The 14,053-nt window shown below is 38.7% G+C and overlaps 1 protein-coding gene across 1 annotated transcript in view; it reads left to right on the top strand.

Moving 5' to 3' along the window:
- Positions 1 to 12,025, top strand: part of FAM98B (family with sequence similarity 98 member B) — a 39,268-nt gene extending 27,243 nt beyond the window's left edge. The window contains exons 7-8 of the mRNA XM_084892270.1: positions 6,724 to 6,891; positions 11,277 to 12,025. Coding sequence (XP_084748396.1) covers positions 6,724 to 6,891; positions 11,277 to 11,630 — 522 coding nt within the window. The 3' untranslated portion in view covers positions 11,631 to 12,025. The remainder of the gene's footprint in view (positions 1 to 6,723; positions 6,892 to 11,276) is intronic.
- The last annotated feature ends 2,028 nt before the right edge of the window (positions 12,026 to 14,053 follow it).

The raw sequence follows: 14,053 nt of genomic DNA, 5'->3' as shown, positions 1-14,053 counted from the left end.
AACATAGATGCTAAAATCCTCAACAAAATTCTAGCAAATCGACTCCAGAAGAGCATCACAAAGATCATACACCACGACCAAGTAGGATTTATTCCAGGAATGCAAGGATGGTACAATATCCGCAAATCAATAAACGTGATACATCACATAAACAAATTGAAAGATAAAAATCATATAGTCATATCAATTGATGCAGAAAAAGCATTCGATAAAATCCAACACCCTTTTCTGATAAAAACTCTTAACAAGGTGGGAGTACAAGGATCATACCTCAACATAATAAAAGCTATATATGATAAACCCACAGCCAACATTATACTCAATGGGCAAAAACTAAAACCATTCCCTCTAAGAACAGGAACAAGACAGGGATGCCCACTCTCGCCACTCCTGTTTGACATAGTACTGGAAGTACTAGCCATTGCAATTAGACAAGAGGAGGAAATAAAAGGCATCCAAATTGGAAAAGAAGAAGTAAAGTTATCCTTATTTGCCGATGACATGATATTGTACATAAAAAACCCAAAAGACTCCATTAAAAAACTAATTGACTTAATAAATGAATTTGGTAATGTAGCAGGATACAAAATTAATGCCAAGAAATCCATGGCTTTTCTATACACCAACAGAGAAACTGCAGAAACAGAGACTAAAAAAGCAATTCCATTTACCATCGCACCAAAAAAATTAAGATACCTAGGAATAACTTTAACTAAGGAAGTAAAGGACCTATATGGGGAAAACTACACGACACTGAAAAAAGAGATAGAGGAAGATGTAAGGAGATGGAAGAACATACCATGTTCATGGATTGGTAGGATCAACATCATCAAAATGTCCATACTTCCTAAAGCAATCTATAGGTTCAATGCACTCCCCATTAAAATACCAACGACATATTTCACCGACCTAGAAAGAACTCTCCAAAAGTTCATTTGGAACAATAAAAGACCCCGAATAGCCACAGCAATCCTGAGAAAGAAGAGTAAAGTAGGAGGGATCTCAATACCAGACTTCAAACTATATTACAAAGCCACTGTTCTCAAAACAGCCTGGTACTGGCACAAGAACAGACATATAGATCAATGGAATCGAATTGAGAACCCAGATATCAACCCAAATCACTATGCTCAACTAATATTTGACAAAGGAGGCACGAATATACAATGGAGTCAACACAGTTTCTTCAATAAATGGTGTTGGGAAAATTGGACAGACACATGCAAAAGAATGAAACTAGACCACCAACTTACACCATTCACAAAAATAAACTCAAAATGGATACAGGACTTAAACATCAGACGGGAAACCATAAAAATACTAGAAGCATCCACAGGCAGCAAAATCTCAGACGTATGCCAAAAGAACTTCTTCACTGATACTACCCCTAGGGCAATGGAAGCTAAAGAGAAAATAAACAAATGGGACTACATCAAAATAAAAAGCTTTTTTACAGCAAAAGAAACCATCAACAAAACAACAAGAAAGCCCACAGTGTGGGAGAACATATTTGCAAATGATACCACTGATAAAGGTTTAATCTCCAACATCTACAAACAGCTTATACAACTAAATAAAAGGAAGATAAATAATCCAATTAAAAAATGGGCAATGGACCTAAATAGAACATTTTCAAAAGAAGACAGAAGGAAGGCCAAAAGGCACATGAAAACATGCTCAAAGTCACTAATTGTCCGAGAGATGCAAATCAAAACAACAATGCGGTACCATCTCACACCTGTCAGAATGGCCAACATCAACAAATCAACAAACGACAAGTGTTGGCGAGGTTGCGGAGAAAAAGGAACCCTCGTGCACTGCTGGTGGGAATGTAGACTGGTGCAACCACTGTGGAGAACAGTGTGGAGTTTCCTCAAAAAACTGAAAATGGAACTCCCATTTGACCCAGTAATCCCACTTCTAGGAATATATCCCAAGAAACTAGAAACACCAATCAGAAAGGATATATGCACCCCTATGTTCATAGCAGCACAATCTACAATAGCCAGAATTTGGAAACAGCCTAAGTGTCCGTCAGCAGATGATTGGATCCAAAAACTTTGGTACATCTACACAATGGAATACTATGCGGCCATAAAAAATAAGGAATTCTCATCATTTGCAGCAAACTGGATGGAACTGGAGAACATCATGCTGAGTGAAATAAGCCAATCAATGAAAGAGAAACACCACATGACCTCACTCATTTGTGGATAACAAAGAGCATTATAAACTGATGAACCAAAAGATAGATATAGAGACAGTAAATCAACAAGTAGACTGTCAAATTACAGCGGGGAGGGGAGGAAGATCTGGGGGAGATAATAGATCAACCGAAGGACTTTTATACATGCATATAAGTATAACCAATGGACACAAAACTCTGGGGAGGGAGGGGATGTGTGGGAGGGAGGGTGGGGGGCAAAAAAAAAAAATCAATAAAATATATTAAAAAAAAAAAAAAAAAAAAAAAAAAAAGAAAATTGAAGAGTGATTAGAACAGGGCTGCTGGTGAAATGAAAACTATTATTAATTCAGGGGACATTTTTAGCATAATAGAATAGCTGTGAGTCAGAATGAAGACGGTCATTTATGTATTTTCTTTTAATAAACATTTGTTCAGCATCTCATGTCTCAAGCACTATGTTGCACCTGGTTCTGGATGAGCATTTCAGTACCCTATGTGATTATGTTTAGAACATTTTTAGAAGATTTCTGTATTTTTAATACATAGTCAGCTTCTCAGATGGTTAAAGCCTATTTCTCTTCTGCATGCACGCCAGGATAAAGTACAGAGATGTGTATGTGTCCATGTCATTGAAGGGACATTGTACACAAAAAGCTCAGTTGCCTCAAGAGCTGTGAGTTAACAAAGAAGTAGATGACATGATTGCTGACCTCAAGAAATGCAGTAGAGTTTAGATGTATGAAAGTTATTGGTTTTACTGACCTCTGGAAACTTAATGGAGGTTGTTTACATGTTGTCAGTGATTTTGGTTTCTTCAGATAAATACCCAGAAGTGGAATTGCTGGATCATGTGATACTTCTTTTTTAAATTTTTTGAGGAACCTGTTTTCTATAGCGGTTCATCTGGGTCATCTCATATAACAGTACTTCCTTTTAGTATCTGTTTATGCCTATTATATTTTATCACATTGTGATACCATAATTTACTTTCACATTTTATACATTTTTCTACATAACTAATACCAGGAATGTTAATATGTCTAATCCTATATAGTAAAAGGCTAATATGCAAATAGATCAAACAACAGAACAACCAAACAACCAGTCGCTATGACATGTGCTGACCACCAGGGGACGTGTGGAACATGGCAGCGTCTGCAACAGGCGGCAATGTGTACTGGTGAGTGTCGGCTGTGGCAGGATGGTGGAACAGGTGAGCAGAGATGCCAGACCAAGGTGGGGCGCTGGTCGCTGTCATTGGGGCGAGCCTCTGGTGGTTACTGAAAATTCTTTGCTCCCATGCACCACAGTCCTGCCCGGGGCTCACACCCTCTGCTGGTGCTGGCCTCACTTATACCTGCAGCTGGCGCTGGAGCTGCTGCTTGCACCCAGCGCCCGTACCAATCACTTAGCACCATCAGTGGGTGTGGACGGCAGCTGCTAGCCTGTTCGTCCCTGAGGGCTTCTCCATCTCCCCCTGCTCCTGAGGGGCGAGCTAATGAATAATACGTTTATGAAAAAAAGGTTTCATAAGGAGCAGGGAGGTATAAAAGACCTCAGGGGTGACCAGGGCTGGCACCGGCAGCAAATGCGAGTGCCAGGCAGAACTGTGGCTTGCGGGACCAAAGAATTTTCAGTAACCACCAGAGGCTCTCCCTGATGACAGACAGCGACAGGTGCCCCGCCTTGGTCTGGTGCCCCTGCTCACCTGCTCCACCATCCTGCCCACCATGTTCCGTGTGGGCACCCTGGTGGTCAGTGCACGTCATAGCGACTGGTTGGTTGTTCGATCATTTGGTCTATTTGCATATTACCCTTTTATTATATAGGACGAGAGGCCCGGTGCATGAATTTGTGCACAGGTGGGTGCCCTCAGCCCCGCAAGCCCCTCCTGGCACCCTGCTATGGCTTGGTGCCACACCTTCACCTGCTCCACCATTTTGCCTGCAGTGGATTGGGGCTAGGTCCCCTGCCCGGCTCCCTCAGTGACTGGGAACCCAGGGCAGCCCTGCCCCCCACTGCCACAACTGGTTGCCGTTTGCAGGTGATCAGTGGGGCAATTGGACCCCCCACTCGCACCCGCCTTGGCCTAGTCCTGCCTGCTCCAACATCCCACTGTGGTCCCACTCTTGTCGGGGCCCATCTGGGCTGACAGCACCTCCACTGCTGCCAGGGCTGCGTCGCCAGTGCTCACCACGTTCTGTGTCGCCAGTGCTCACCATGTTCTGTGCTGCCTCCTGGTGGTCAGTGTACATTATAGTGAGCCGCCAAACTCTCAAACTATTTGCATATTAGGCTTTTATTATATATTTATCAACTTCAAAGTATACTCTTATAGTGGGTTCCTAAATCGAAAGCTACTGTGTCAAAGGTTATTGACACTCAATATTCTTGATTCACATAGCAAAATTGCTTTTTAGAAAGTTGGTGTGAATTTAAACTTTTATCAGTAAGATAAATGAAATTTTGTCTTCAGTTTAGCCTCTTTAATATTTAGAATATTACCAATTTTATTACTAACTTGATGGTTATAAAAGACGAATTTCTCTTAATTTGTGTGTTTTTATAAGTGGGAAATTTTTAACCCCTTTTTCATAAGCATATTAGTCATTTCCGTTTTTCTCTCTCTTTTTTTTTAAAGTTCTTTTGTGTCTTGTCTTTTTTTTCCTCCCCTTGGGATCTTCCTGTTTTCCTTTTGATTGAGCTTTTTCTATATTAAGGAAGTTAGCTAGTTGCTTTATTTGTTGAAAAAAAATTCCCCATTGTCTTTTTTTTTTTTTTTAAATATATTTTATTGATTTTTTACAGAGAGGAAGAGAGAGAGATTGAGAGTTAGAAACATCGATGAGAGAGAGTCATCCATCAGCTGCCTCTTGCACACCCCCTACTGGGGATATGCCCGCAACCAAGGTACATGCCCTTGACTGGAATTGAACCCGGGACCTTTCAATCCCCAAGCCGATGCTCTATCCATTGAGCCAAACCGGTTTTGGTCCCATTGTCTTTTGATTTTGTTTTATTTATTTATTTATTTTTGATGTATAGAAATGTTAAGCTTTATAATATGCTAGAGATTCATGCAGTGGAGTGGGGGGGCGGGGATTCTCAGCCCAGCCTGCACCCTCTCCAATCTGGGACCCCTTGGGGAATGTCCGATTGCCAGTTTAGGCATGCAGTTGGATATTGCTCTCACAATTCGGGACTGCTGGTTCCCAACCGCTCTCCTGCCTGCCAGCCTGATCACCCCCTAACCACTCCCCTGCCAGCCTGATCAACGCCAAACTGCTCCTCTGCTGGCCTGATTGCTCCCAACTGCCCTCCCTGGCTGGCCCAATCGCCCAGAATTGCCCTCCCTTCAGCCTGGTCACTCCCAACTGTCCTCCCTTGCAGGCCTGGTTCCCCCTAACTTCCATCCCCTACCGGCCTGGTCACCCCTAACTGCACTCCCCTGCCTTCCTGATTGCCCACAACTGCCCTCCCCTGCCAGCCATCTTGTGACCACATGGGGGCGGCCATCTTGTGCAAGGGTATGACAGTCAATTTGCATATTACCTCTTTATTTAATATATTTGGAATTTCAATATGGTATACCTTATTATTTTTTTGAATAGCCAACAGTTTATTCCAGCACCATTTTAGAATTATCCATCTCTTTTCTCACTGTTCTTTATTTATTATTTATTGCATTCACACATATATGGGACTCTGAATCTCAGTTGCCTATTTTGCTTCATCAGTCTCTCTCTTTTTTTTTTTTCCTCCCAAGTTCCATGTAATTTGACTGAGATAGGATAGTATTCTGTATTGTGGGTCAAATAGATCTTTATTAGTAAGTGGACAAACCTGGGATTCTCTTTGTATTTTAAGGGAGTTGTTTAAGCTTTCTAAGTCTGATTTTTTCCAGATACAAAAGGGGGCAATAAATTCAACCATTCTAAATGGGTATTTTGAGAATTAAAAAATGACTATTAAGTGAATAGTATCCTGGCACATTTAAATAAGTATTCAAAGAATGTGAGCAGTTAGGACAATGATAACTTCATATTAATATCTGGTAGAACTCTTTCAGAATTGTTTTTGTCATTCTTAAATATTTAGTTTCTGGATTATCTTTAGATTCCTTTTTTTCCTTCTTGTCCTTTCAAAAACCATTCTAATAGGATTGCAGTAAATTTATTATTAATTTGGGAGAAAAAACATAATATTCAGTGTCCCCATCCAGAAAATTAGTATTTCTCTACAATTTTTCAAGTTTTGTAAGATTTAGGGTTTTTTTGTTTGTTTTTTTTTTTGGTTGGTTCTATATGTGGTTGTTGTGTTTGCTTTTTTGTGTGTTTTTTGTTTTGTTTGTTTTTGTGTGTGTGTGTGAGAGAGAGTTTTTAATGAGTTGATCCTGGTAGTTATGTTTTCTTTTAGCATCTGTTGGTTTACATTTTTCATTAGATATAAATTATCATATATTTATGATTGCTATTGCTCTTTCATTGAAATGTCCTTTGGTTCACTTACTTTTTCCCCTATCTTTTGTCATTTAGGTGAAAACAGATGACATAGCCAGAATTTATCAGCCTAAGCGTTATGCTTTGTCACCCAAGACAACGATTACATTGGCACATTTACTTGCTGCTCGTGAAGATCTTTCCAAGATCATTAGGACAAGTAGTGGCTCTAGTCGGGAGAAGACGGCATGCGCCATTAACAAGGTTGGTTTTTCTTTACAGTGGAGCATGAATCTATAATATCCTCATTTGATATTTTTATAGACTTTATTTTACTTTTTTAAATGTATCTTCATTGTTGAAAGTATTACAGATGTCTCCCTTTTTCTCTCCACTCTCATCCCCTCCCCAGGTCTTCACCCTACTGTTGTCTGTGTCCATGGGTTATGCATATACGTCCATAAGATCTTCGGTTGACTTCCTCCCTTCTCCCCTCCCCCCCTTCCTTTTGATATTCATCAATCTGTTCCATGCTTCCATTCTCTTGATCTCTTTTGTTTGTCAGTTTACTTTGTTATTAGATTCCACATATGAGAGAGATCACATGATACTGATTTTTTCTGACTGGCTTATTTCACTTAGCATAATATTCTATGGTCCCTCCATGCTATCTCAAAGGTTGAGAGATCCTTCTTTTATTCAGTTGCATAGTATTCCATTGTGTAAATTTCACCACTTTTTTATCCATTTACCTACTGATGGGTACTTGGGCTGTTTGCAGAGCTTAGCTATTGTAAATAATGCTGCTATGAATATAGTGGTGCATATATTCTTTCTGACTGGTATTTCGGATTTCTTAGGATATATTCCTAGAAGTGGGATCACTGGGTCAAATGGCAGTTCCATTTTTTATTTTTTGAAGAAACTCCACACTGTTTTCCAATAATGGCTGCACCATCTGCATTCCCACCAGTAGTGTATAGAGTGCCTTTCTCTCCACATACTCACCAGCACCTATTGTTTGTTGATTTATTAATGCAGCCATTCTGACAGGTATGAGGTGGTACCTCATTGTCATTTTAATTTGCATCCTCTCTGATGATTAGTGTCATTGAACATTTTTTCATATGTCTCTTGGCGATTTGTATGTCCTCTTTGGAGAAGTGTCTATTTAGGTCCTCTTCCCATTTTTTGATTGGATTGTTTATCTTCCTTTTGGTGAGTTGTATGATAACTTTATATATTTTGGAAATTAGCCCCTTATCAGATGTATCATTGACAAATATGTTCTCCAATACAGTGGGTTCCCTTTTCAATTTGATGCTCTTTTTACAGATGTTAATCCATTTTCCCTTTATATCCTGGTGCTCTAGAAAAGACATTGATGTAAGGGCTTCAGTCCATCTAGGCTTAGTTTTGTATGTGCATGTTCATTTGAATCTCTATACTCATTAATTAAACCAAAGTTTTATCTGAATTAGAGGAATTAAGAATTGTTTTATCAATAGCTTTAGGAAGAATTATTTCTTTCTAAGAATGTAATCAATCATTCTTTGTCAATGAAATCCCTATATTCTTGGTGTAAAGGGAAGAGTACATGCTTTGGAGCCATACAAATCTGGGTTCATTTACTTAGAGGAATCACTGTGGGCAAATTACTGAATCTCTCGGAGGTTTCCTGACTCATAGACGATAGATCAGTGGCCGGCAAACGCGGCTCGCGAGCCACATGTGACTCTTTGGCCCCTTGAATGTGGCTCTTTCACAAAATACCACAGCCCCAGGCGAGTCTATTTTAAAGATGTGGTGTTAGAAGAAGTTTAAGTTTAAAAAATTTGGCTCTCAAAAGAAATTTCAATCGTTGTACTGTTGATATTTGGCTCTGTTGACTAATGAGTTCGCCGACCACTGGTATAGATCCATTTCTCTGACAAGCTCAGTCTTAACGAAGTTCATAGAGTCTGAAATTTTTGTTTTAACAACAATAAACTAATCTGAAATACTTGTTAGCTCAATTAGAAAGTAGTCTTCATTTAGATAGAGCAGCCTATGACAACTTTACAGAAGAGCAGAAGTAATGGATTTGGGTAATTTTAAAACAGTTTTTCATTTAGTATAGTGAGAAATAAATCCTTGATGCAGGATATCTAGCCAGATGGATGGTTTAAAACATCAGTTTGCCTAATCATTGCTCAGGCTCTAGTGTTCATGCCTCCTACTTCTATTTTAGACCAGTCTTTATCTTCTGAAAGTGTCCTGTCTTTAAATACAGGGTGGGGGCAACATTTTATAGTGTGAGTATGCAAAACATAAGAATTTATTCTTTTACTGTTACTTATTAACTAGAGGCCTGGTACATGCAATTTGTGCACTTGGGGGAGGGGGTCCCTCAGCCTGGCCTGCACACTCTTGCATTCTGGGAGCCTCAGGGGATGTCCGCTGCTGTGGAGGCGGGAGAGGCTCCTGCCACCAATGCTGTGCTCGCCAGCCATGAGCCAGGCTTCCGGCTGAGTGGCACTCCCCCTGTGGGGGCACACTGACCACCAAGGGGTAGTTCCAGCATTGAGCACCTGCCCCCTGGTGGTCTGTGTGTGTCATAGCAACAGGTCATTCCACTCTTTGATCAATTTGCATATTACTCTTTTATTATATAGGATTATTGTGTTATTTTCCATATAAACAGCTGTAAACTTTTGCCCCACCCTGTATGTTACTCAGTATCTTGCTTCAGGTTATTTGCTCTTATAGCAACAAGAGTTCTACTTCTTTAAGTGAAATTGTCCATCCTTTTTCTGAGTTTATAATTTACAGCCTAGTTATTATATTTGAGGCAACTTCCCCCCCCCCCCCTACATTTGAGGGAACAATTTCTTGTTATACTAAACCAGAAATACAGGATTCCACTGAAACTGAAACAGTTGACAGAATATGGTCGAACTTAATTAAACCTTCAAGGGAAAATAAGAGGGTCAAACAAGGCTAATAGGTTGGTTTGGGATAAACATAAGGATGACAGCATTCAGCATACCTCCCCATCAGGTATCTACCATCATTCTTCCATCCCCTTTCTTCTGAATCATTTGCTTAACCTAATGGCTTTTTTCTCTCTATTGCAAATACAACTCAACCCAGTAGTATCCCTTTGGACATGGTGCAAAGTCAAGAAGTTTTTAAATCATCTTATTGCAGGGTAGAAAGTGTTCACATACCCACCCCAGCACATTATATGGTGTCAATGTACATGGTAGCAACTTTAATCAAACCAGTGCTGCTACCACGTATAATCTGTCATGTGGCCCTGTAGCTAGGTCAGTATTCTAAAACACCCATGTGGCAGAATGTACTTTTGAACTCCATATTTTCAAAATACTTCTAAGAGGCTACTAAAGTGATATAGAACAGAACTGAATTGGAAACCTGGGCATTAAGGAGAAACATTGATGGGTTCTTTCTGGGACTTTTTCAGGGGGACAGAGATGAACAGAGGAAATGTTAGAACATCTTTTTGAAAGCAATCTTATGATCAGTTTTTGGAGCAGCATCCCCGTATACCCACCAACATAGCATATTTGTTGGAGAGACCAATGAGAATGACAACCAAGAAAAGCAGTTTTTTTGATTTGGTAATTAGGGCATTATTGCTGACTTTAAAAGAATGTTTACATACTTTGAATCTTGTCCCACAGTGAGAATGTTGTACTTTTTGTCTTTTCTTTATGACATAAATTACTAAAACATAGTTTTCCTTAGAAGATCAATAGAAGTAGAACCTAACTGACTTATAGGTCAGCTTGGTTGAGGCAGTTACTGCTTTACCTCCTTTCCTGAAACAGACTAGCAGGAAGCTATTGGCTTACTCCTGGCTGTGGTTGGGGAGGCATCCTCCTCACAGCTGTCTTCTCTGTTCATGGGCAGATAGAGAATAGCCTTTCTGTAGAAGTCTGAGGTCTTAAACCAAATTCTTGATTTATCCTTTAAAGTATTATAAAGCATGGTTAAGGAAGGACGGCAAGTATTTTCTTTTTAATAATAATAATAACTAGTATCATTGAAAGTTAGTAAGCTTAAGTTTCTCATAATAGAGGATTCTCACTGAGAATCCTTGTATCTCTTTGCAATGCTACCCTGGGTTATAGTCATTATATTCGTCTCTGACCTAGCCACATGTTATCACATATACTTCATACTTGTGAGATAAAAATGTGCTTAAAAATACAATTGGATCGTCCATTACCAAACCAGTAGCAGTGGAAAGTCCAGAGTTGTTGTATAAATGGATATGATTTTAACTTAAGGTCTGTAGTTTAAGTATATTAATGTTTTGCTAAAAAGGTTTCTTAGTATTATGGGTACTACATTTGTTACAGGCTATGCTAAACACGTTTAAACAATGGAAAATAATAAGCCTTTAAGTTTTAGAAATATTTTCCTAGGTTGTTTAACAATAATACCACATTGTAAGGAATTTGTCATACATTCCATTTATATTTTCAATATTAATTCATACTGTCATTCTGATACTTTCATGTCCTTAAATGTTTGGCTTCTTTTTCTTTATTAGAACAATAATTTCAGTATTACTTGAGTCCTTTATGTCAATTTTAATTTTTAAAATATTAGTAACTGAAAGAAAATATTTCTTCATACAGGTGCTGATGGGAAGGGTGCCTGACAGGGGAGGACGGCCGAATGAAATCGAACCACCACCCCCTGAAATGCCACCTTGGCAAAAGAGACAAGAAGGCGGCGGAAGGGGTGGTTGGGGTGGAGGTGGGGGTAGAGGGGGTGGTGGGGGTGGAAGAGGTGGCTGGGGAGGTGGAGGGGGAGGGGGTGGAGGGTGGGGAGGAGGTGGGGGAGGGGGTGGTAGAGGAGGCAGGGGAGATTATGGGGGGAGGGGAGACTATGGGGGGAGAGGGGGCTATGGTGGAAGAGGAGGCTATGGTGGAAGAGGTTATGGAGATCCATATGGAGGAGGAGGTGGTGGTGGATATAGAAGATACTGAAAGGTACAAAAATTAGATAGCAGTGTTTACTTTTTGTTAGCTACATTAGGCATAGTGTTCTAAGGAACATATTTGAATGTCATCTATGAAGTAAACACTGTTAGATTCCTTGATATCATTCTTGAATTGGGTTAATATGTAAGAACATTGTTTAATACTGTATGATTTCTTGGACGGAGTGATGGTTTTTTTTTTCATATCTGTGTACCCTTGAGCATGTTATGTCTTTTTAAAAAACAAACAAAAAAAAATGAGCAAAGGCTATTTTTAAAATTGTAAATATTAACATCAGACTTGGAAAAATGGAAAGTATTTTATTGTCATGATTGAATTTAGATTGTTACCTGTATTTTATTCAGGTTTGACACACATAAAACAGACCCCACTCGTTATTAGACTGTTGCCTCATCTCTATTCCTGTGTTTTATATTTATTAATTTTACTTTACAAAATAGGGAAAGGTACTGATAGTTTTGTTCAAAAGGTAGTTGTTCTGACTTGTTTTTTTTTTTTAATAGAAGTGATTCCTCTGCTCAGGTTTCTGTTAAAATTCCACTAATTGAATCCTGGGTCTACGTTTGGTATGCATATTTGATTTATTTTCCAACTGGATTTTAAATTTGTGATTTTGTTTGACAAAGCAAAGTTTGATTAAAGTCAGAATTACTCTGAAAGGACAAAGACATGAACCAGTTTTACATGGTGGTGTAAAAAATTCTTGTAAATTGTTTCTTCATCCTTTGGGCCATCATTTTAGATATTAGAATGTTAAATGGCAGGCTGAACTGTATTACATAGGATTAGAGCAGTACTTTCCAGTTTTAATAAATCAGAGGTAGGCCAAGGCATCCCTTGGTAGTTCTGATTCACAGTTAGATTTGGAAAATACAGTGTTAGAGAAGCATTATATGTGGTTGGAGCAGTCAAAGGCTTGGTGACTAGAAGTTGTGAATTTGAATTATGGCGCTAGCTGAGGGGTGTTATGGGCTAAAATGATCAAAGATCTCAAGGATTGATTTATCCTCATTTGTCAAATGAGGAATCTATGTGATGCTTGAGCACTATCCAGGTTGTTTCATATAGACCTAAGTACAAGTGAAATTTGTTGGGATTTCATAGTGTGCCTCTTGTGAATGGTTTAAGAAGTGGGCCAAGTTATATATTTTTCTCTTAATGTACAGAGAGAGAAAAAGTGATAGCCATACAGATTTTTTAAATTCCCACTGTAAAATCTGTAACTCAATGTAGGCTTCTGGTCAACACCTATGCATAACAACTTTCTATGCTCTAACCAACTGAATAGATAGAAAGCTGAGTACCAGTGGATGTTGGTATTTGGCAGTTCTTGTTGTTTTATTTTGCTTTATAGTAAACCCTGTGGTGAACCTAAAATAATGTTAAAACTTTAAAAGTAGCATTGTGTGTAGTCTTAGCCATGTGTTTTTCAAGATAACCCTTCAAAGAAATTTGTTAAGTATAGGAAAACAAATGTTTTTGATTATTTGTAAACTTAGATTATTTTTAAATGTGCTTATAGTTAATGAAAATACTTAATTTTATTTGTGATTGTTGGAGAAGAATGTTTTCCATAATTAAGAAAACATTTTTATGAGTAGCTATGAACTCTGAGAAATAATTTTTAAAAAATATATAAGAAGAGACCACTAAGGTAAAGTATTTCAAGAAAGTTGCTAGTTAAAACATTCATTTTTAAACTTTTACATTTCTGCTTTCTTTCTTTTCGGAAGCTTTAGTTGCTGACTTAGAAGGGGCTTATAACTACCTTCAATTTTTATCACTAGAGGTTTATGAATAATGACAGAAACAGTAGTTCATCAATTTCTGTAAGATTTGTACTTTCATATGAGTGCTGTTGGATTATCCACAGGACTCACTGTAAATTTTATCCAGGTTTAGCACTTGCTCCTGGAATCATGTCAGAGCTGGAGCAACACATTTACACATTCCTATAAACTTCACTTGAATAAAAGCTGAGTGGTCTAGACTCAAATATCTTATTCTTTCTTCTGAGCTAAGATTTTAATGATAATCTTTGTTCAGTAAAAAATTTATTTGTAGAAGAGTGTGCTAAGCAGTATCTAAAATAGTACTAAGGTGCTCAGCTGGTGTGGCTCAGTGGCTGAGCATCAACCAATGAACCAGGAGGTCGCAGTTTGATTTCTGGCCAGGACACTTGCCCAGGTTGCGGGCTATCGTTAGCCCCAGTGTGGGGCATGCAGGAGACGGCTGAGCAACGATTCTCTCTCATCATTGATATTTCTAGCTCTTCCTCCCTTTCTCTCTGAGTCAGTAAAAATATATTTTAAAAAATAATAAAATAGCAATAAGGCCATCGGGGGCTTTATTGAAAGGCCATAATGTGAAAATGTTTTATAAATTGAGTGCAATACAAATGAAGAGTA

This window comes from Pipistrellus hanaki, assembly GCF_964339955.1.
Source record: "Pipistrellus hanaki genome assembly, chromosome: 1".
Classification (NCBI taxonomy): Eukaryota; Metazoa; Chordata; class Mammalia; order Chiroptera; family Vespertilionidae; genus Pipistrellus; species Pipistrellus hanaki.
Note: the sequence above shows the minus strand (reverse complement) of the source record. Positions and strands in the feature narration are given on the sequence as shown.